Source organism: Rhinoraja longicauda, chromosome 41 (genome assembly GCF_053455715.1).
Source record: "Rhinoraja longicauda isolate Sanriku21f chromosome 41, sRhiLon1.1, whole genome shotgun sequence".
Taxonomy (NCBI): Eukaryota; Metazoa; Chordata; class Chondrichthyes; order Rajiformes; family Arhynchobatidae; genus Rhinoraja; species Rhinoraja longicauda.
Genome location: NC_135993.1, coordinates 2,274,002 through 2,297,453, shown reverse-complemented (window position 1 = coordinate 2,297,453; position 23,452 = coordinate 2,274,002). Strand labels below are relative to the sequence as shown.

The following is a 23,452-nucleotide window of genomic DNA, read 5'->3' as shown; positions in this document are numbered from 1 at the left end:
ACTCCAGCGAGTACAGGCCCAGTGCCGACAAACGGCCATCATATGCTCCTCCTCAGAATGTGCCCGCTCTATTGCCAAAGCCCCAAGATTTGGAAACCTCTCCTGAGCATTCCTTCACTTGTCTTTCCTCCTTCAAGATCTCCTCAAAATATGCTACTTTGAACAAGCTTTTAGACATCTGCCCGCAAATACCCTTACGTGGCTGGGTGTCAGACTCTGACAATGTTGTGTTTTGCTGTACCAAAAGATGCCGTACAAATTCAAGTATTTGTAGAACTATTAGTGCCATCATTCTCTTATTCCCCCACCCCCCACCATTCTATCTCACCGATCCTTATAAAAGATATCTACCTCTCCTTTCCCTTTTCCCCAACTAGTCTCAGTAAGGGTCTCGACCCGAAACCTCACCCATTCCCTCTCTCCTGAGATGCTGCCTGACCTGCTGAGTTACTCCAGCATTTTATGATACCTTCGATTTGTACCTGCGTCTGCAGTTATTTTCCAGCACAACTTGCCTAACAAAGCTAATCCCATTTACCTACACCCACATGAATGGGAGAAATTAATTGCCAGGCAATAATGCCTCATCTGATTTAATTGTTAGTGCAAATATTTTAATCATTTCAAGATTATTATAAATGAATCTTTTTTGAGAGGAGTTTTCATTTTAAATCTGTGATTTTTGACACCTGCCGTGCTGGGGGGGCTGGTGTCTAATTGCTTTTCTTTTCACAAGCAACTGCGGCCGTCCTGAGCTGAGAGGCGGACTTTCAGTGGAAGTCTCACGAGGTGTGACACGTGCAGAATGGTGAAAGGCCTGGATGGAGTGGATGTGGAGAGGATGCTTCCACTGGTGGGAGAGTCCAGGACCAGAGGGCACAGCCTCAGAACACAGGGGGACCTGGCGGGGGGGTACTCTGTAACTTTGCCAGCGCCCTTTACGTGGCGACTATTTGCATACCTTGGGTACGCAGGCAAAGGATTTCACTGTGACTCGTCACATGTGACGATAAAGTATTCATTTATTCAGTGTTCATGGGGTGTGTAGGTTAGTGTACTAGGTCATCGCTGGTCGGCGCAGACTCGATGGGCCGAAGGGCCTGCCTCTGTGCTGTATCTCTAAAGATACAGCACGGTATCTCTAAAGTTTCTCTTCCCCCTCCCCTTCCTCTCCCCCTCCCCTTTTTCTCCCCCTCCCCCTTGCCCCCCCTTCTCCCGCCTCCCCTTCCACTCCCCTCCGCCTTCCTCTCCCCTCCCCCTTCCTCCCCCTCTGCCTTCATCTCCCTCCGCCTTCATCTCCCTCTGCTACTCCCCCTCACCACCTATGTCCTTCCCTCACCCTCTCCTCTGCCCCAACCCTTCACGTCCCCAGACTCTCCCCTTCTTGCAGCCCCTCCCGGTCGCACTCCCCCTCTCCATCCCTCACCTGCTCGTTCCTGCTGCCCCCCCCTTCCCCCTCACCGCCTACTGCTGATTTCCAACACTATAACCGCGGCTTAACTTTAAAAGTAACGCCATTAGCAGCGTAACATTTTGACAGGTTGCGAAATAAATGCCAGTTACTCTTACAAATAAAGCGCGGCGCAAGGAAGAAAGGAAACCTTACCTCGTAGAACGTGGAAGTGATTTGGATAAAGCAGCTTGAATCCAAAGAGGACTAATATAACCTCCACGGAGAAAGACCCTCTGTCTACAAAATCACCATTAAATAACTACGCATGTAGGTTAAGGATCATGTAATGCAATGGCAAAGGAGAACAGAAAACATCATCGCTGAAGGAGGCAACATGTGTATGAAGGAACTACAGATGCTGGTTTGAACCAAAGATAGATACAAAATGCTGGAGTAACTCAGCGGGACAGGCGGCATCTCTGGAGGGAATGAATGGGTGACGTTTAGGGTCGAGACCCTTCTTCAGACTGAGAGTCAGGGGAAAGGGAAACGAAAGATGTGGACGGTGATAGAGATACAGTGAAAGATTTGCAAAAAGTGAAGATAGATACAAAATGCTGGAGTAACTCAGTGGGACAGGAAGCATCTGCGGAGAGAAGGAATGGGTGACGTTTCGGGTCGAGACCCTTCTTCAGACGGATCAGTCATTCCTTCTCTCCAGAGATGCTGCCTGTCCCGCTGAGTTACTCCAGCATTTTGTGTCTGTCTTCGGTTTAAACCAGCATCTACAGTTCCTTCATCACATGTACCTGTCTATATGTTTCTTAAACATTGTGATAGAACCTGTTTCAACTCCCACCTCCGGCAGCACGTTCCATGGACCCTTTGTGTGAAAAAACATTGCCCCTCAGGTTCCCAATAAATCTTTCCCCCTTCACTTTAAATCTTTGTCCTCTGGTCCTCGATTCCCCTACTCTGGGTAAAAGACTGCATTTACTCTGTCTATTCAATGGCGAAGAGGAAGAATAAGGAAGTCTTCTATTGTTTTGACCAAATTTTATACTAAAAATATAGTTTAGTGAAAATATGCTGAACAAGCTCATTTCTAACTGAGAGACCTTGCAAATTGGTGGCCACATTTTCTATGGACTGCACCTTAAAACTCCATTCAAAAAGTAGGATACATAAGGATTAGTCTCTGATGGCAATCCATTGAGTTCAAATATATTCAACATATCATAGTACTGCCCATGAATATCTCCGCAAATGGTAATGAACTCTTTCTGAAAGAGAAACGGACAGGTAAGTAATAACATGTAATTGACTCTAAATAATGTTAGCAGAATAAGCACAACTTTTGCAAATAAAATTACAATCATTGATGCATCGAAGAGTTTAGGTTAGTTTAGTTTAGAGGTAGAGCATGGAAACAGTCCATCCAGCCCACCGAGTCCGCGCCGACCAGCGATCCCCGTACATTAACAAGCTAGGGACAATTTTACATTTCTACCAAGCCATTTAACCTACAAACCTGGACGTGTGGGAGGAAACTGAAGATCTCGGAGAAAACCCACGCAGGTCACGGGGAGAACGTACAAACTCCGTACGGACAGCACCGGTAGTCAGGATGGAACCCGGGACTCCGGTGCTGTGAGGCAGTAGCTCTACTGCTGCGCCACCGTGCCGCCCACTAAGTTGTAAAGCAAGGAGTTTGGTAATCTGCAGACTGTGAGGGGGTTTTGTTTAGTTTTAATTCAGTGTTCAACAAATGATGGTAACTGCCTTCGCTGTGCGCTTATCAGGAAAGGCTATAAACTATTACGGCTGCTAAATTCTATGTCCAGCTCACAGGATTGCAGGAACAGTGGCAAACCCACACAGGTCAGGGGTTGATTATGGAGCAGTGGCAGGGCTGTGGGCTTACAGTGCCAGAGATCCAGGTTCGATTCTGACTAGGGGTGTTCGCTTTATGGAGTCTGTACGTTCTCTCTGTGTAGGTTTTCTCCGGGTAGGTTTTCTCCGGGTGCTCCGGTTTCCTCCCACATTTCAGACGTGCGGGTTTGTAGGTTGAGTGGCTTCTGTAAATTGTCCCTGGTGTGTTGGATAGAACTAGTGTGAACAGGTGATCGTTGGTTGGTGCAGGTTTGTAGGTTAATTGGCTTCTGTAAACTGGTGTGGTTGGCGTGGACTCGGTGGGCCGAAGGGCCAGTTTCCACACTGTATCTCTAAAACTATGAACTAAAACTGAACAAGGTTTACCTTTATGTAAAGTATTGAGAAGAAAGAAATACAACTCTGGGAGGATAAAACCTTCAGTAATCGCATAGAATGTCCAGCGCAGGTGATGGCCCAGAGACTACTTGTATCCCACTTCAGCTCCTCTTCACATACAGTGCCCTCCATAATGTTTGGGACAAAGACCCATCATTTATTTATTTACCTCTGTACTCCACAATTTGAGATTTGTAATTAAAAAAAAATCACCTGTGGTTAAAGTGCACATTTTCAGATTTTAATGAAGGCCATTTTTATACATTTTGGTTTCACCATGTAGAGATTACAGCTGTGTTTATACATAGTTCCCCCCCCCATTCAAATCGTGGAGTACAGAGGCAAATAAATAAATGATGGCTCTTTGTCCCAAACATTATGGAGGGCACTGCATCCTCTTCCTGGAGCTGTTTTGATGCCCCTGAGAGTTTAGCCTTGATACTGACATCTGTGAGATGAATGTTAACACTTGTACCAGAGTGGTGTTTCAGCGTAAGCTGGCATTCCTAAGATACACAATATTCTTGACCAATTGTCAAAACCACGACTGGACTGACATAAAGGCAAGACAATCTACTCAAGGCTTTCTTAGTTCCCCATTAGAAATAATTAGAGGGGCAAGGAATAGATCCCTTCTTGCTATGGAGGGCGTGCAGCGTAGGTTCACTAGATTAATTCCCGGAATGGCGGGACTGTCGTATGTTGAAAGGCTGGAGCGATTGGGCTTGTATACACTGGAATTTAGAAGGATGAGGGGGGATCTTATTGAAACATATAAGATAATTAGGGGATTGGACACATTAGAGGCAGATAACATGTTCCCAATGTTGGGGGAGTCCAGAACAAGGGGCCACAGTTTGAGAATAAGGGGTAGGCCATTTAGAACGGAGATGAGGAAGAACTTTTTCAGTCAGAGGGTGGTGAAGGTGTGGAATTCTCTGCCTCAGAAGGCAGTGGAGGCCAGTTCGTTGGATGCTTTCAAGAGAGAGCTGGATAGAGCTCTTAAGGATAGCGGAGTGAGGGGGTATGGGGAGAAGGCAGGAACGGGGTACTGATTGATAGTGATCAGCCATGATCGCATTGAATGGCGGTGCTGGCTCGAAGGGCTGAATGGCCTACTCCTGCACCTATTGTCTATTGTCTATTGTCTATAAAAGTCAAAGGACCTGTTGGCCCTTCATTGCTGTGGCTTTACACTTTAGAGATACAGCATGGAAACTGGCCCTTCGGCCCACCAAGGCTGCACCAACCAGCGATCCCCATGAGCTAATACTATCCTACACACTAGGGACAATTTTTACCGAAGTCAATTTAACTTCAAACCTGCACGTCTTTGGAAGGTGAGATGAAACCAGAGCACCCGGAGAACATCCAAGCAGTCACAGGGAGAATGTATAAACTCTGTACTGACAGCACCCGCAGTCAGGATCGAACCCGGGTCCCTGGCGTTGTAAGGACTATCCAATTAGCCCCATTCCTCTTCAAAATTGTGGCAGGATGCTAAGTCCAAATGAAGCCCTAAACAGTCCTTACCTCGCCCAGTGTGATATCTACCAGACTCGGTAGTTTTGACAGCACCTCCTTTACCTGGACCAGTATCTGTAAGAAAAGGTGAGCTATTAATCTCAGGAAAGCGTGACTATATAGTACACAAGAGCCTTGATCCCAAAACTCCCACGACACACAGGCTTACCGTGAATCATAGGGGCTCCAGCTAGGGTTGCCAACTGTCCCGAATTAGCCGGAACACCGCGTATTTTGGGCTAAATTAGTTTGTCCCGTACCGAATAGCCTTTGTACTGTATTAGTAGGATTGTAAACTTCCTCACTCCCAAATTTGCCCAAAGACGGGACAAGGTGACGTCACCGCCAGCGGCCATGTGCTCCCGCTCCCGCTCCACCAATGACGACCGCCCTAGCCTGGCGGCCGCCATTGGTAATGGGGGAGCATGTGGCCGCTGGCTGGGTGAGGTCATGTGGGGCGCAGGGCGGTGACGTCACCTTGTCCCGTATTTGGGAGTGAGGAAGTTGGCAACCTTAGCTCCAGCCCAACAAATCCACTCTAATGAAAGCCATCCATTTACACCTCTCCGACATTAATCCCATTTTATTCACTCCACAACTCCTTCCAGATTTCACCACTAACCTGCACACCAAGGGGCAATTAACCCACCAAACGACACATTTATTGGGATGTGGAAAGGAACTGGAGCACCCAGCCAAAAGCCTTCCAATCACAGTGATACAAGCAAAATCCACATAGACGGCACCCAAGGTGAGAGTCTCCACTTTATGAGGCCTGACACGCTGAGTTACTCCAGCATTTTGTGTCTATCTTTGGTATAAACCAGCATCTGCAGTTCCTTTTTATTATACAATTATTTATTAAAATGAGTATGGGGAGAGAGAAGAACTGGGTCGATAGAGCAATACTTCTAGTATTTTTTTTGGTGGAATATTTAGCATCACTTCACTATCAGTGTTCAAATATAAATAAACCAAGAGAAGTGGCTTAACCAGTTCACCGAGGTACAGTGAAAAGCTTTTGTTGCGCGCTATCCAGTCGGCGGAAAGACAATACACGACTACAATCGAGCCATTTACAGCATACAGATCAATGATTAGTGCAAGATAAAGCCAGCAAAGTCTGATCAAGGGTAGTCCGAGACCATGAGAAATTGCACCTGATAACTCTAATAATCTGAAAGGGTCTGAAGAAGGGTCTCGACCTGAAACGTCACCTATTCCTTTTTCTCCAGAGATGCTGCCTGACCCGCTGAGTTACTCCAGCCTTTTTGTGTCTACCTTCTGATAACTCAATGTGCTTCATAGAAACCTAACAGGGCCAGATGTTTCCATGACCTTACTGCTCCGGCTAATGTGATATTGATGGCAGCTTGTGTATTAACCATGTTGATATTGCCCGGTTACAACCCACGGCGGCAGGTCTTCACAAAGGACTTACAGGAGAATCATTACAAGACATGACAAACAGCTGGGCTACCGGCCCTTTCCCACCACCCAGAGGGAATAATTTACGTTGACATTAATGGAACTTGATGCATGCAAACAGCTTATTCAACATAATTAGTTCACGCTGTTGATTATATTATTTCCAACCTGTCTCATCGAATTCTTCCACCTGAATACTACTCCAAACCATCAAGCCTGGTTTGATTTTGCTTCCCTTTAAATACATCCACGGTTTCCCACATTACGGGTCGAGACCCTTCTTCAGACCCTGTATACTAGTTCTGTTCTACACACTCAGGACAATTTACAGAAGCCAATTAACCTGCACGTCTTTGGAGTGTCCCGCCCCATCCCCTGACATCAGTCTGAAGAAGGGCCTCGACCCGAAACGTCACCCATTCCTTCTCTCCAGAGATGCTGCCTGACCCGCTGAGTTACTCCAGCATTTTGTGCCCACAGCCAAGGGGTAATGCCGAGCAAGTGATTTAATCAGCAAGAGGAATAAAGGATAATCTTATCCCATGCTGACATTACTTTTTATGCAGATACCTCTGTCAGAGTAAACTCCAGTCAGTCTGAAGAAGGGTCTCGACCTGAAATGTCACCCATTCCTCCCCTCCTGAGATGTTGCCTGAGCCGCTGAATTACTCCAGCATTTTGTGTCTACCAGCAAGGGATTGGTGCTGCCACTTAACCCAGTGTGAAATGAGTGTCTCTCACCTGATAAGCGCACTTTCTGTGCAATTTCTTCTGGTCTTTAAACCACTGCATTAAGTCCTTCATAAACTGTAAAGTGACTTTGCCATCTTCCAGTTTGGGACCAGTGTAATCGCCTTCGATTGCTAAACAAAAAAGAAAGTCCTAGGAGAATGAGAGATCGCAACACACGCAAAATGACCGCACAGGTTGGATTCAGGGTGGGCTGGGCTGAAGGTGGCAGGGGCGGTCACGGTGGTGCAGCAGTAAGTAGAGTTGCTGCCTTGCAGCGCCAGAGACCCGGGTTCGATCCCGACTACGGGCGCCGTCTGTACGGAGTTTGTACGTTCTCCCCGTGACCACGTGGGTTTTCTCCGAGATCTTCGGTTTCCTCCCACACTCCAAAGACGTACAGGTTTGTAGGTTAATTGGCTGGGCAAATGTACAAATTGTCCCTCGTGGGTATAGGATTGTGTTAATGTGCGGGGATCGCTGGTCGGCGCGGCGCTGAACGGGCCTGTTTCCGTGCTGTATCTCTAAACTAAACTAAACTAAACTGGAGAGAGGGGCAGGGAAAAAAACAACTTATTGTTAGCATTGGGGGAGCAGGAGTCATCATTACATTTTATTTTAAACTTCTGGGTAATCAGATTCAAGATTTATGGAAAAAAGGCACAAAGTGCTGGTGTCTTCTTTCTCCAGTACTTTGTGTTTTGGTTTTGTATGTGGGAGGTCGTGTCTCGCAAATCTGATTACATGTTTAGGACATTTTGGAGGGATGTAGACCAAATGCAGGCAGGTGGGACTAGTGGGCAAATTGGGCCAAAGGGCCTGTTTCCACAATGTATCACTCTGTGACTCTATGACCTTGTGGCTGTAGGCCTGTTCTATGCTGTAAGAAAGATTTGGGGTATATTTTGAAACCAAACTCAAAGAGAATCCCCGATGGGGTATTGTGAAGAACAGCACTTAACAAGCATGGTATGAAGTCAGCCTGTGATTCTTGAATGTCCACAACACAATGGAGTAATGATGTGTGTGCTCAGCCTTGAGTTTAGTCAATAGACAGTTCTTTGAGGTATTCTTTAGTTTAGTTTAGTTTAGAGATACAGCGTGGAAACAGGCTCTTTCGGCCCACCGGGTCCGCGCCGACCAGTGATCCCCGCATATTAACACTATCCTACACACAACTAGCAACAATTTTTACATTTACCAAGCCAATTAACCTACATACCTGTACGTCTTTGGAGTTTGGGAGGAAACCGAAGATCTCAGAGAAAACCCACGCAGGTCACGGGGAGAACGTGCAAACTCCGTACAGACAGCGCCCGTAGTCAGGATCGAACCCGGGTCTCCGGCGCTGCATTCGCTGTAAGGCACCACCATGACTGCTCATCACCACACATTATTCTGGAGTACTTTACAGTTGATTAGGTAATTCTGAAGTTACTTTCACACAGGAAGGGCAATTGGGAGAAATACACAGCATGTTCTGTGGAAAATACCTTTTTAGGAACGTCTAATAATCGGGACGGGATAATATTTGATTTCCGATACTAGTTCTGTGTGGAAATGAATGGAGTATTATGGCAGCTCTCTCTTCATCTGGAAGTATGAAGCATAGCGAGCTTCGCTTCAGGGGCAGAGGCTTCAGCATCTTAGCTCCAAAGGTCATTCTGTGCACAATCTGTTTATTTTTAGATAAGTTAAATCCACAAACGTCATGGCAAGTTTTCATGCGAGGTAAACAACTCCCAATGACAACAAGAGTCCTCAACCACAATTTAGCATCAAAATTAAAACCACTTGGAGTGCAGGAGGATGAGGGGTGATCTTGTAGAGGTGTACAAAATCATGAGAGGACTAGATCGGGTAAACGCACAGTCTCTTGCCTAGAATAGGGGAATCGAGAACCAGAGGACATAGGTTTAAGGTGAGGGTGGAAAGATTTAATAGGAACCTGAGGTGTAACTTTTCCACACAAAGGGTGGTGGGTGCATGGAACGAGCTGCCGTAGGAGGTAGTTGAGGCTGGGACTATTGCAACGTTTAAAAAACAATTAGACAGGTACATGGATAGGACAGGTTTGGAGGGATATGCTCCAAATGCAGGCAGGTGGGACTAGTGTAGATGGGACATGTCGGCCAGCGTGGGCAAGTTGGGCCAAAGGGTCTGTATGACTCTGACACGATACTTCGAGAGGTTGGTGGGTTGGAGTGATGGGGAAAGGGGCATTGCCTGAGATGGGGACAGGGTATTGGGAGAGGAAGGGGAGAAACTGCAACAGTGCCAAATTAGGTCCCAGCCTGTCCTCCAAGAGAGCGAATGGAAATGGGCCAAATTTCCCATGTAGTTACAGGTTGTGTTAACTCATTCCAAGAGTTCAAGGGTAAAATAGAGCAAAACATGACGGTCTCCATTTTAAAAGCCAACCATCTTGGATACTTACTCATGCTCTCTATATCCAAAGAGTCTACCACCGACCTCTTCAGCTCATCATTTGCTATTGCACGTTCAAACGCTTTCCGTTTGACGATTTTATTGCATTCTTGGTATTTCATTTTTGCATCCTTGTCATTTGGTTTTACTTTGACCACCTGTGACAGAACAGACAGGCACATTATCACAACAGATGATAAAACATATATATCAGAAGGAAGGCACAAAAAGCTGGAGTAACTTAGCGGGGCGGGCAGCATCTCTGGAGAGAAGGAATGGGTGACGTTTCGGGTCGAGACTCTTGTATCATCAGTTCCTTCCAACACATACTCCTTCGGTCTGGCAGGTTATTTATGTTAGGAACTGCAGATGTTGGTTTAAACCGAAGAGAGACTCAAAAAGCTGGAGTAACTCAGCGGGACAGGCACCATCTCTGGAGAGAAGGCATGGGTGACGTTTCGAGTCGGTTCCTGAGGTCGGTTCCCGACCCGAAACGTCACCCATTCCTTCTCTCCAGAGATGCTGCCCGTCCCGCTGAGTTACTCCAGCTTTTTGAGTCTATCTTCGGTTTAAACCAGCATCTGCAGTTCCTTCCTACACAAAACATTTATAGACACACCCACACACATCAGCACGGCACAGTAGCGCACCGGAGACTCAGGTTCGATCCTGACTACGGGTGCTGTACTGTAAGGAGTTTGTACGTTCTCCCCGTGACCTGCGTGGGTTTTCTCCGAGATCTTCGGTTTTCTCCCACACTCCAAAGACGTACAGGTATGTAGGTTAATTGACTGGGTAAAATGTAAAAATTGTCCCTAGTATGTGTAGGATAGTGTTAATAGTGTTAGTGTGCGGGGATCACTGGGCGGCGCGGACTTGGTGGGCCGAAAAGGCCTGTTTCCGCGCTGTATATATGAAATGAAATGAAATGAAATTATACACACACACACACATATATATATACACGCAAATAACATTCCAAGAGGCACAGATAGGGTAGGCAGTCAGAACGTTGTTCCCCAGGATACAGATGTCCAACACTCGAGGGCATAGCTATGTGATGAGAGGAGGAAAGTTTTATGGAGAAGGTTTTTCTTTTACACAGAGTGTGATGGATGCCTGGAATACATTGCCGGCAGTGGTGTTGGAGGCAGGTGGTGTTAGTTGCGTTCAAGAGGTTTTTTAGATAGGCAAGTGTTGGGAATGGAGGGATATGGATCATGTACAGGCGGATGAACTTGGCATGGTGTTCGGCACAAACACGAAGGGCCCGTTCTTGTGCTGGACTGTGTTATCTTCCATGTTCTACAAGAGATGCAGAAACTGAGGCTTTACAGACGGGAGGTTTGCTTTGCATTGGATGAATTTAGCAGCTGGACTTGTTTTTACTTGGGTTGATAATGCTTGTAGCTCCATGAAGACAAATGCGGAGGATGAAATGTAGCACTATGCTGCCACCTGGAGGATGAAGGATGTGTTGCGTACAGGTTTACTCTCGCCTAAATAAACGTCTGAGGAAGGGTCTCGACCCGAAACGTCACCCATTCCTTCTCTCCCGAGATGCTGCCTGACCCGCTGAGTTACTCCAGCATTTTGTGAATAAATCGAGGAACTGTAGATGCTGGTTCAAACCGAAGATGGACACAAAAAGCTGGGCGGCACGGTGGCGCAGCGGTACAGTTGCTGCCTTACAGCGAATGCAGCGCCGGAGACTCAGGTTCGATCCTGACTACGGGTGCTGTACTGTAAGGAGTTTGTACGTTCTCCCCGTGACCTGCGTGGGTTTTCTCCGTGATCTTCGGGTTCCTCCCACACTCCAAAGACGTACAGGTTTGTAGGTTAGTGTGTGTAGGATATTGTTAATGTGCGGGGATCGCTGGGCGGGACGCTGGGACGTCTGAAGAAGGGTTTCGACCTGAAAGGTCACCCATTCATTCCTTCTCTCCAGAGATGCTGCCTGTCCCGCTGAGTTACCCCAGCATTTTTTGTCTACCTGCATATCCATGTACCTATCCAAACATCTCTTGAGTTACTTTTGAACTTTACTCCTCAACAGATTTAATTGTTTTGCCCAATTTGAAAAGACTGGGCAGAAATATCTACCAATTGCCTACATGCCAATACCATCTCTAGACACTGATCAAGATTGTTCTCCTCGGCATATTTCCAGCAACAGCTACCCCTGACACTTATGCTTTACAGGGGACAATATTGACTGTGGATTTTAAAAAAAAATTCTCATCTTTAAACGGGGCTGTTTAGCAACAGAGCAGCATGAATTACTGCGGGAAGTTGACCTAACCTTAGCGGCTGCTGAAAACCGCTGTCGCATAACATGAGTGCCACCATTACACTAATCTACACTCATCTACAACTTCATCTTAAAACTAAAGATGATGAAGTGGAGTCGGGCTAGCAGTAGTTTTGTGGGACAAAACACAGCGGGTGGCGTGGCAGTGCAGCCAGTGGAGATGCTGCCTCACAGTGTCAGAGGCCCGGCTTCCATCCTGACCATGAACTCTGTCTGTGTGGAGTAGCATGTTCTCCCTGTGACAGCATGGATTTTTTCCTGGTTTCTTCCCATATCCCGAAGGCGTACGGGTTTGTAGGTTAATTGGCCCCTAGTATGTAGGTGGGCGGATGCAAAAGCGTAACTGGTGTTGACGGATGATGGATGATCGATGGTCGGCGTGGGCAGGCTGGGCCAAAGGTCCCGTTTCTATGCTGCATCTCCAGGCAAACAAACTACATCGCCCGAGTGCAGGTGATGGCAAAATCTGGGGCAAGTTGAAGGGGATTCGGGGAGGTCAAAATGGAATTGAAGGAAGATTAGTGTGAACGAGTGGAGCCGTTGGGCCCAAACCTCTCCTGCATTGGTCCAGCACCCTCTCCTCCCCTACTCCCCCCCTCCACCCCCACTCACCCACTCCATCCCCCCTCCTCCCCCTCACCCACTCCATCCCCCCTCCTCCCCCTCACCCACTCCATCCACCCTCAAAACTCCCCAAACCTCTGCTGCATTGGTCTAGCACCCTCCCCTCCCCCACTCACCCACTCCATTCCCCCCTCAAAACTCCCCAAACCTCTCCTGCATTGGTCCAGCACCCTCTCCTCCCCCACTCCCCCCCTACACCCCCACTCACCCACTCCATCCCCCCTCCTCCCCCTCACCCACTCCACCCCCCCCCTCAAAACTCCCCCAAACCTCTGCTGCATTGGTCTAGCACCCTCCCCTCCCCCCCTCACCCACTCCATCCCCCTCAAAACTCCTCCAAACCTCTCCTGCATTGTTCTAACACCCTCTCCTCCCCCACTCCCCCTCCCTCACTCTATCCCCCAACCCCCCTCCTCCCCCCTCACCCACTACATCCCCCCTCAACCCCCCCCCTTAAAACTCCCCCAAACCTCTCCTGCATTGGTCGATGGTCAGCATGGACTCAGTGGGCCAACTCCATCCTGTACCATTTTATGACACTAAAAAGATTTAAGTAGGGGGGGAAACCAGGCTGATGAGTTACTAAAATAAGACATGCGTAAACCCAGCTTGTATTTATAACAACTGACTGAGCGTGGAATGATTCTGATAAGCTTCCACAGGATCTTCATCACTATTACACGACCACTATAAATACCCTGACATTTCTGTCCACGCACCTGACAATACGCGTTGGAAAATGTTAAAACTGCCGCCAACGTTTGTAGAATTTATTGCCGGTGGGCATGGCACCAAACACAAGAGAATAACTCGTTTTAAAGTACCACAGACAACGGTCAAAAAGTAAAATATCTGCACTCGCAAATTCCTTTTCTTATTCAATGGACTCACGGTGCGGTAACAGGTCTGTCTCACAGCGAGGCTTCCCTCACATCGCAGCAGCGAGGTTTGTGTACACAGACGAGAGGACATCTTCTTTGGACACTGTCAAGCCACGGCGCTTTTAAATACTAATCACGGCCCATCCTACAAATCGCTTCCCTCCCTCCCTCTCCCCTCTGTTTACGTTCCGTGCTTCAAGTGCCGAACATTTTTTTCCTCCCCTTTAACTAATCAGGTTTCTCCAATGGTTCGGTTGTCCGGGGTGGTGCATGACCAGCCTGGAAATAATTCCCCTGGCTTTCTGCGTGTTCTGCTGGGAGTCGGGGTGGGCAGGAGGCAACTCAGTTGCGATGGTGTCCACGGTGGAATAGTCTTATTGCGTTGAATTAGTTCATAAGTTGTGGGAGCAGAATTAGGCCATTTGGCCCGTCAAGTCTACTCTACCATTCAATCATGGCTGATCTATCCTTCCCTCTCAACCCCATTCTCCTGCCTTCTCCCCATAACCTCTGACACCCATACTAATCAAGAATCTGTCAATCTCCGCCTTAAAAATATTCATTGACTTGGCCCCCAACCTGTCCTTGGCAATGAGTTCAACAAATTCACTACCCTCTGACAAAAGAAATTCCATCTCATCTTTCTAAAGGTACGTCTAGCCCCCTCACTCTGAACACAGGATTCCCCCAGGGTTGCGTCCTTAGCCCCCTACTGTACTCCCTGTACACACATGACTGTGGAGCCAGGTTCAGCTCAAACTCCATCATCAAGTTTGCTGATGACACTGTGGTGGTGGGCCGGATCTCCGGCAACGATGAGAAGGCCTACCGGGAGGAGGTGGCTGATCTGGCACTCTGGTGTCAGGACAATAGCCTCCTCTTGAATGTCACAAAAACTATGGAGCTGATTGTGGACTTTAGAAGGGCTCAACATCCAAGGACGTACATGCCACTGGAGATAAATGGGTCTACTGTGGATAGGGTGAGCAGTTTTAAATACTTGGGAGTCCACATCACAGAGGATCTGACATGGACAACGCACATTGCCGCACTGGTGGGTAAGGCAAAGCAGCGCCTTTACCACCTCAGACGGCTGAGGAAATTCAGAGTGTCTCTGAGGATCCTTCAGTGCTTCTACTCTGGGGCTGTAGAGAGCATCTTGTCCGGAAACATCACAGTCTGGTTTGGGAACAGCTCTGCCCAGGACAGGAAGGCCCTGCGGAGAGTAGTGCGTTCGGCTGAACGCACCATGGGAACTACACTCGTCCCCCTGCAGGACCTATACATCAGGAGGTGCAGATCCAGAGCCAGCAACATTATGGGGGACCCCTACCACCCCAGCAACGGACTGTTCCAGCTGCTACGGTCAGGCAAACGCCTCCGCTGTCACGCTGTGAAAACAGAGAGGATGAGACGGAGTTTCTTCCCACAGGCCATCAGAACTGTTACTATTATATCTCCAGGGACTACATTTTTTTTCTGTATTAATTTTAATTTTAATGCTGTAATTGTGATTTTTTTGCACAATCCGCAGGCATTGCCACTTTCATTTCACTGCACATGTGTATGTGACAAATAAACTTGACTTGACTTCCTTTTATTCTGAATTATGCAGCATTCCACATGAAGAGTAACTGGCTCTGTGGAACTATAAACAGTGATGATTTTTGGTTGAAAGATACAACATGGATACAGGCCCTTTAGCCCACTCAGTCCACACCAACCATCACCCATCCGTTCACACTAGTTCTATGTTATCCCACTTCTGCATCCACTGCCTACACACTTACAGACGACAGTTAACCTGTAAAACTACATTCTGTCTTTGTCCCGCCCCCTCTCCTGACATCAGTCTGAAGAAGGGTCTCGACCCGAAACGTCACCCATTCCTTCTCCCCCGAGATGCTGCCTGACCCACTGAGTTACTCCAGCATTCTGTGTCAACCTGTAGGTCTTTGGGATGTGGGAGGAAACCGCAGCTGTCAGAGGAGATCAGAGGGAACATGCAAACTCCACAGACAGCCCCCGATATCAGGATAGAGCCCGGCTCTCTGGCACAGTGAAGCAGCAGCTCTACCAGCTGCCTAACTGGGCCTCTCCTACTGTGAGGTATTCAAAAATATGGGGGAGGTGGGAAGAGAGGAGGGGAAACATATCTCAGGCCTATAGTTGCTAGCACCCAACACAGCATAGGCATGTCCCAAAACACGTCATCAATGTGCAGACAAAAGTCCCACAATGACCATCAATCAGACAGCATCAGCAGTTCCTCGAATTGAAGAAAATTTAAGCTTAGTTTTAAACTATGGTTTTAACGAGATCAATGGGAAGTCCAACCATATAACTACAAACCCATCCAAATACAGGGAAAATATGTTGTCACTAGTGCAGCACAGCGGCAGAGTTGCTGCCTTATAGCGCCAGAGACATGGGTTCGATCCCGACTACGGCTGCTGTCTGCACGGAGTTTGTACGTTCTCCACGTGGGTTTTCTCTGCGTTGTCCGGTTTAATCTCACATTCCAAAGACGTGTGGGTTTGTAGGTTAATTGGCTCGTGTACGGGTGATCGCTGGTCGACACGGACTCAATGGGCCGAAGGGCCTGTTTCTGCATTGTGTTTGTAAACTAAACTAAGGTCGGCAGCCTGCTGGTGGCCTATCTCCCTCGTCTCACTGAACCATTATTTTCCACCGCTATTTTCAATGTTGTGGGCAGAGCTCTTCGAACCACAGACAGGCACAGTACAGAAATAGACCCTTTGATGTACCGTAGATACACTGACCAGTTACTAAGGAAAGGAATGAGCACTTCTCAACCAACCACAGCATTGTAAAGATGTCCCAAAGCTCTTCCTAATGTGCACAGAAAGGTCCCACAAACAGGAAACGGATATTTTATTCATTCCCGCAACACATTTTATTCTCTCTATATTCCCATCAATTCTCTTTAAATGTCACCACTCACTTGGGGCGGCAGTGTGGTGTGGCGGGTAGAGCTGCTGCCTCACAGCGCCAGAGACCACTGTTAGCTCATGGCTGCTCAGATACAGTCAGAGTGGAGTTTACACATTCTCCTTGTTTAGTTTAGTTCAGAGATACAGCGCGGAAACAGGCTCTTTCGGCCCACCGGGTCCGCGCCGACCAGCGATCCCTGCACATTAACACAATCCTATACCCACTAGGAACAATTTTTTAAAATAACATTTACTAAGCCAATTAACCTACATACCTGTTCGTTTTTGGAGTGTGGGAGGAAACCGAAGATCTCGGAGAAAACCCACGCAGGTCACGGGGAGAACGTACAAACTCCGTACAGACAGCACCCGTAGTCAGGATGGAACCTGGGTCTCCGGCGCTGCATTCGCTGTAAGGCAGCAACTCTACCGCTGCGCCACCGTGTCGCCCACAGCAGGTTTGACTGTGTAGGTTTCCACTACGTGCCCCAGTTTCCTTCCACATCCCAAAGACGTGTGGTTTTGAAGGTTAGTTGGCCTCTGAAAATTGTCCTTAGTGTGTAGGGAGTGGATGAGAAAGTGGGATATAGTGTGAACAGGTGACCGATGGTCGTCATGGCCTTGGCGGGCTGAAGGATCTGTTTCCGCGCTGTATCTCTTTAAACTAAACTCTAAAGTCCATCCATACATTACAAACAATTTGCAAGCCAGTCATCGATTAACTTACACAGAAGAAAGAACTCCAGATGCTGGTTTAAATCGAAGGTAGACACAAAATGCTGGAGTAACTCAGCAGGTCAGGCAGCATCTCTGGAGAGAAGGAATGGGTGACGTTTCGGGTCGAGACCCTTCCTCAGACTCAAAAAGGGTCTCGACCGAATCCTCATCAATTAACCCCAACCATGCCAGGTGTTTTGGGAAGTTGGAGGAAAGTGGATTACCAAACGAAACCCACAGAGTCACATGGAAAAATGTAAAAATTTCACACACACCACATTGCAGTCGGGCAGCACAGTGGCGCAGCAGTAGAGTTGCTGCCTCACAGCGCCAGAGATCTGGGTTCCATCCCAACTACGGGTGCTGTCCGTACAGAGTTTGTACGTTCTCCCCGCGGGTTTTCTCTGAGATCTTCGGTTTTCCTCCTACACTCCAAAGACGTGCAGGTTTGTAGGTTAATTGGCTTGGTGTAAATGTAAGTTGTCCCTAGTGTAGGGTAGTGTCAGTGTGCGGGGATCGCTGGTCGGCGCCGACTCGGTGGGCCGAAGGACCTGTTTCCGCACTGTATCTCTAAATTAAACGAGTCGCTGGAATGAGAGGCATGGGTGGGCAGGCAGCTATTAAATACGTTTGATGATTTGCTATTCCCACTTTGTAGTATCACTGTCGATGAATTTGTTTTAGGGATTTACAGAGCCAACCTTGTTTCTCCTCAATAAAATTCATGCCGAACTCTCATCCGGACCCAAACCCCAGGCCTTGGATGCTTCCCCCACTAAGCCAGACCAATGAATGAAACAAACCAACTCACTGTGTCACTTAGAAGACAAGTATTCACCCCACCCATCACTTCGAACCTTTATCAAATCATTAACTCCCTTTCCGATTACAGTAGGGATTGTAATACCAAGTCCTATAAGCTCAACTCAGTACAAATATATAAATGGGAACTCATAAGTAACACTTGGTAGCACTGACTGGAGGGAACTTGAACGTAACTGGAAAACAAATCTTGTCTTTTAAAAACATGTGGATTTTGAAGCTAGAACAAATCTCTCAATCGACCAAACAAAGTAAACAAATTTCAAAGGGGCAACACATATCAAACATTTTAATTCCCCCCCCCCCCCCCCATTCCCACACTACCCTTTCTGCCATGGGCCTCCTCCACTGTCAGAGTGAGGCCAAATGTAAATTGGAGGAACAGCACCTCATATTTCGCTTGGGCAGCTTGCAACCCAGCGGTATGAACGTTGATTTCTCTAACTTCAAGTAACCCTTGCACCCCCTCTCTCTCTGTCCCTCCCCCACCCTAGTCGTCGTACGGGTTTCGCTGTCGTCCTGTTGAGTTTCACTGTCTGCATTACTCGTTATCACCTACCCCACAGGCAACAATGGACCATTGTGGGCTCCACCTTTCCTTGATCATCGTTGCATTTTTGCATATCATTCATTTGTTGTATGTGCTGTCTATATCCCTCATGTCCCTTTCCCCTGACTCTCAGTCTGAAGAAGGGTCTCGGCCAATAACGTCACCGACCCCAGAAATAACAATCACAGCTATCCTAACAGTGCCTTGTGTAGTTCAACGCTAAATTTAGTTTCAAGAACCACAAACGCTCCTCGCTGTAAGGGACCGCTGTTCTATCATATGCAATTTGCTGGCTGCCTTCCCTTTCATTTTGAGAGATTACACACCGCAAAAACATCACTTCAATGGTTAATCCGAGTTCTTTTCAACAGTATAAAGTCCCAGTGTTGAGCAGAGGAGAACTTCTTCAAAGTTTGAAGGTGGCTCCTGACCCGAAAGGTTAGTCAGTTAAGATTAGTTTATTGTCACATGTACCGAGGTACAGTGAAAAGCTTTTTTTGATGTTGTCTGCCATCCAGTCAGCGGAAAGACTATATATACATGATTAGAATTAAGTCGCCCACAATGTTCGGATACAGGATACAGTCTGTCCATACCCTCCACAGATGCTACCTGACCTGCTGGGTTTCTCCACCTGTTTGTTTTTTGCTCTATATATCCTCTCGCTTATAGGCCCATCACTGATAGTATTATTGATTCAACAATCGGTAGTGAAAACTAGCTTGTACTGCAACCTCGCCACTCTGTTCACTCTCTAGATTCTGAATGTACGACATTTCCTCACCCCGTTTCTGCTTCTAATAATTATTTTTGATTCACAAATCTAAAAGGCTGACTCAGTAAAAGTGTATAAGATTGTGTATTAGATTAGACAGGCAGCCCTGCTTGCAACTGTGGATATCCAGACCAGACCATCCCACACATGGTGAATGACTGCTCACTGAGGCTTTTCCCTGGTGGCATCAAGGTCATCCACCCAGCAACTGCTGTCTACCCTTGACCTACAACGTTAGGCTGTGCACACCATACGCAAGAAGAAGAAGAAGAAGTAAAATTGTACTTCTGTGCACTTGGAACTGTGGATGCTACAAACTTGTGTAGAACACAATGTGCTGGAGTAACTCAGTGGGCCAGGCAGCATCACTGGAGAACATGGATAGGTGACGTTTCACAGAGAGCTGGAGTAACTCAGCGGGTCAGGCAGCATCTGTGGAGAACATGGATAGGTGACGTTTCACAGAGTGCTGGAGTAACTCAGCGGGTCAGGCAGCATCTGTGGAGAACATGGATAGGTGACGTTTCACAGAGTGCTGGAGTAACTCAGCGGGTCAGGCAGCATCACTGGAGAACATGGATAGGTGACGTTTCACAGAGTGCTGGAGTAACTCAGCGGGTCAGGCAGCATCACTGGAGAACATGGATAGGTGACGTTTCACAGAGTGCTGGAGTAACTCAGCGGGTCAGGCAGCATCACTGGAGAACGTGGACAGGTACAAAGTGCTGGAGTAACTCAGCGGATCAGGCAGCATCACTGGAGAATGTGGACAGGTACAAAGTGCTGGAGTAACTCAGCGGGTCAGGCACCATCTCTGGAGAACGTGGACAGGTACAAAGTGCTGGAGTAACTTAGAGGGTCAGGCAGCATCTCTGGAGAACATGGGAAGGTAACATTTCGGTTGGGAATGTGGGTGTCATAACACAGATGCTTGGATAAAGTATGCCTTCGCTCTGCATAAGCATGACTATTAAATGCACGATCGGTTGGGTTTCTGGTAAAGCAAACATATTAAAGTTAATAAAGAAAAAAATCTACATATTCTTGTCCCCGTTCTGCTGCTGAATCCCTCGTATATTTTTCTTACCAGCAAAACTGATGATAATGATAACACATTCCTATTCACTCTAAACCAGAGATATCCAAAACTCTTCTCAACTTGTCTTAACCTGCACCTAATCCAATTCATCGCCAGTCCTACTTTGGATTCTGTTTGTGCAATGCTTTGATGTTAAAAATTTCACGGCTAATTTCACTACCTGACATAGCCTCTCCCTGACTATTTTTTCTCAGGTCCTGCAACATTCAGAGGTCTGTGCTCCAACCCTGGAGAACATGGATAGGCAACGTTTTGGTTCGGGACCCTTCTTTCGGCAGTAAATGCGAGTGTGGTGACACAGATGCTTGGATAAGGCATGCCTTTGCTCTGCACAAGCATGATTTTTGGATCTGCCCAAATCCAGATTGCTTCAATGTTGGCACACCTTCAATTCTGGGCTCCCTGTGTAAACTCAGCTGTGTTGCGAATCCTTTCCCCCCTCGCGCTTGACCATGCCACTGAAAGCCAAGCCTGTTGAGCAAGCTTTTCATCATCACGCCTGGCTTAGCACCGATTTATTTCATAACACACCCGCCTAGAGCCTTGCAGTATTCTGCTATGTTAAATATGGCATCTCGATGCAAGTTGGTCTTGCCGTTTGTGGATCTGCCACGCAGCTGCTGTGTTCAATGAATCACAAGAGGATGAGGGGGTGGCGGCAAAATGTGCACTTCTAAAGCGGTGATTGATGGGTTCTTGATTGGTAAGGGCGTTAAAGGTTGCAGGGAAAAGGCAGGAGAATGGGGTGGAGAAGGAAAAATAGATCAGCCATGACTGAATGGTGGAGCGGACTTGATTCTGCTCCTATGTCTCTTGCATGGTTGCTGGTCGACCGAGGGAAGGCGATGGCTGGGGGCCTGGCAGCAGCCTGGGGCACCGCTCTTAACAACTGGTGCGTTAACTGGGCTTGGAGGATGGTGCCACACACGGTGTCTCTTGTACGCGGGTTCAGTAGACTGTTTATGTACAACTGCTAAGTGCGGAGGTGGTTCGGTGACACTGTACTGGGCTGCTTAGTTTAGTTTAGTTTAGTTTAGAGAAACAGCGCAGAAACAGGCCCTTTTGGCCCACCGGGTCCGCGCCGACCAGCGATCCCCGCACATTAACACTCTCCTATACCCACTAGGGACAATGTTTACATTTACCAAGCCAATTAACCTACAAACCCATATGTCTTTGGAGTGTGGGAGGAAACCGAAGATCTCGGAGAAAACCCATGCGGGTCACGGGGAGAACGTACAAACTCCGTCCAGATGACGCCCGTAGTCGGGATCGAACCCGGATCTCGGGCGCTGCATTCGCTGTAAGGCAGCAATTCTATGGCTGCACCACCGTGCCACTTGTCGAAAACAATTTCACACATTGACAATAAGGCACCATGGAACCACTGATTGAACCACTGTGGCCTTATGGTCTCAGAGCTATAAAAAGAACAACTGTATGGTGTTTGCACTCACCGTATCGTAGTCTTTCAGTGCTGCCTTAAATTTGCCCAGTGCCATGTTGGCTGTGGCCCGTCTATAATACCCTTTAATGTATTTCTTATCCAGCTCCACCGCCTTGGTGGCGTCTGACAAGGCATAGCCATAACATTCAGTCCGTAAGTATGCCAAGCTACGATTCCCATAATAAATAGCGTTCTCCGAGTTCATCTCGATGGCCTGTGTGTAATACTTTATGGCATTGTCGTAATCCTTATCTGCAAAGACAGGAGATCTTAGTTAGAAAATGACAAGAAGGTGCATCTCGTGTACCAACTATTTGTTGGTAACTATGGTACCAACGTACCATAGCTAAAATCAAACCATTCCTCCAATTTGACGACATTGAAAAAATCATCCACGCATTCATTCCCTCCCACCTAGACTACTGCAACTCCCTATACACTGGGATCAGCCAATCATCCCTGTCCCGCCCGCAATTGGTCCAAAACGCCGCAGCGAGACTCCTGACAGGTACCCGTAAAAGGGACCACATCATCCCGATTCTGGCCTCTCTCCACTGGCTCCCAGTACGGTACAGAATCAACTTCAAGCTCCTCCTATTCACATACAAACCCCTAAACGGGCTTGCCCACCCCCCCCCATATCAAAAATCTTCTAACCCACCACTCTATCTCCAGGTCCCTCAGGTCGGCCGACTTGGGGCTACTGACTATCCCGCGGTCTAGGCTTAAGCTCAGGGGTGACGCGCTTTTGCGGTTGCAGCTCCGAGACTGTGGAACAGCATCCCTCTCCCCATCACAACTGCCCCCTCCATCGACTCCTTTAAGTCCAGGCTCAAAACCTATTTCTACTCCCTAGCATTTGAGGCCCTCTGAGGGGGCGCTGTGAACTGTTTATGTATGTGCTGTTATGTTTGTGTGCCATTGTATGTTCGTTTCTTAGTACCTGAACTGATGTATGGCACTTTGGTCAACGAGGGTTGTTTTTAAATGTGCTATACAAATAAAATTGACTTGACTTGACTATTTAGTTTAGTTCACAGATACAGTGCAGAAACAGGCCCTTCGGCCCGCGCCGACCATCGATCACCAGTTCTACGTAATCTCACTTTCACATCCATTCCCTACACAGGCGGGTCAATCTTACAGAGGCCAATTAGCCTACAAACACGCACATCTTTGGATATGGGAAGAAACCGGAGAACCCGGTGGAAAACTACGTGGTCACAGGGAGAACGGGCAAACTCCATGCAGACGACACCCAAGATCAGGATGGAACCCGGGTCTGTGCCGCTGAGAGGCGACAACTCTACTGCTGCAACACTATCAGCACACAGTACACAAGAGAATCCGACTAGACACCTGACCTCAAACCTCCTGTCATTCAATATGATCTACCCTAGGCTTCAAAATATACCTACCTCCACTTTTAAATTATTTCCAATGAGTGAGTCTGCACAACAAGAGGACACGGAGGTAGTCTGGAGATTCATCACCCTCTGG

At 47.6% G+C, this 23,452-nt stretch overlaps 1 protein-coding gene across 1 annotated transcript in view; it reads right to left on the bottom strand.

The window, feature by feature from the left end:
- ppp5c (protein phosphatase 5, catalytic subunit) overlaps positions 1-23,452 on the bottom strand; it is a 48,042-nt gene that overhangs the window by 16,456 nt on the left and 8,134 nt on the right. Inside the window, exons 2-7 of the mRNA XM_078431016.1 lie at positions 21,963-22,204; positions 9,783-9,930; positions 7,358-7,479; positions 5,198-5,263; positions 2,578-2,676; positions 1,607-1,712 (exon numbers count right to left, since the gene is read on the bottom strand). Coding sequence (XP_078287142.1) covers positions 1,607-1,712; positions 2,578-2,676; positions 5,198-5,263; positions 7,358-7,479; positions 9,783-9,930; positions 21,963-22,204 — 783 coding nt within the window. The remainder of the gene's footprint in view (positions 1-1,606; positions 1,713-2,577; positions 2,677-5,197; positions 5,264-7,357; positions 7,480-9,782; positions 9,931-21,962; positions 22,205-23,452) is intronic.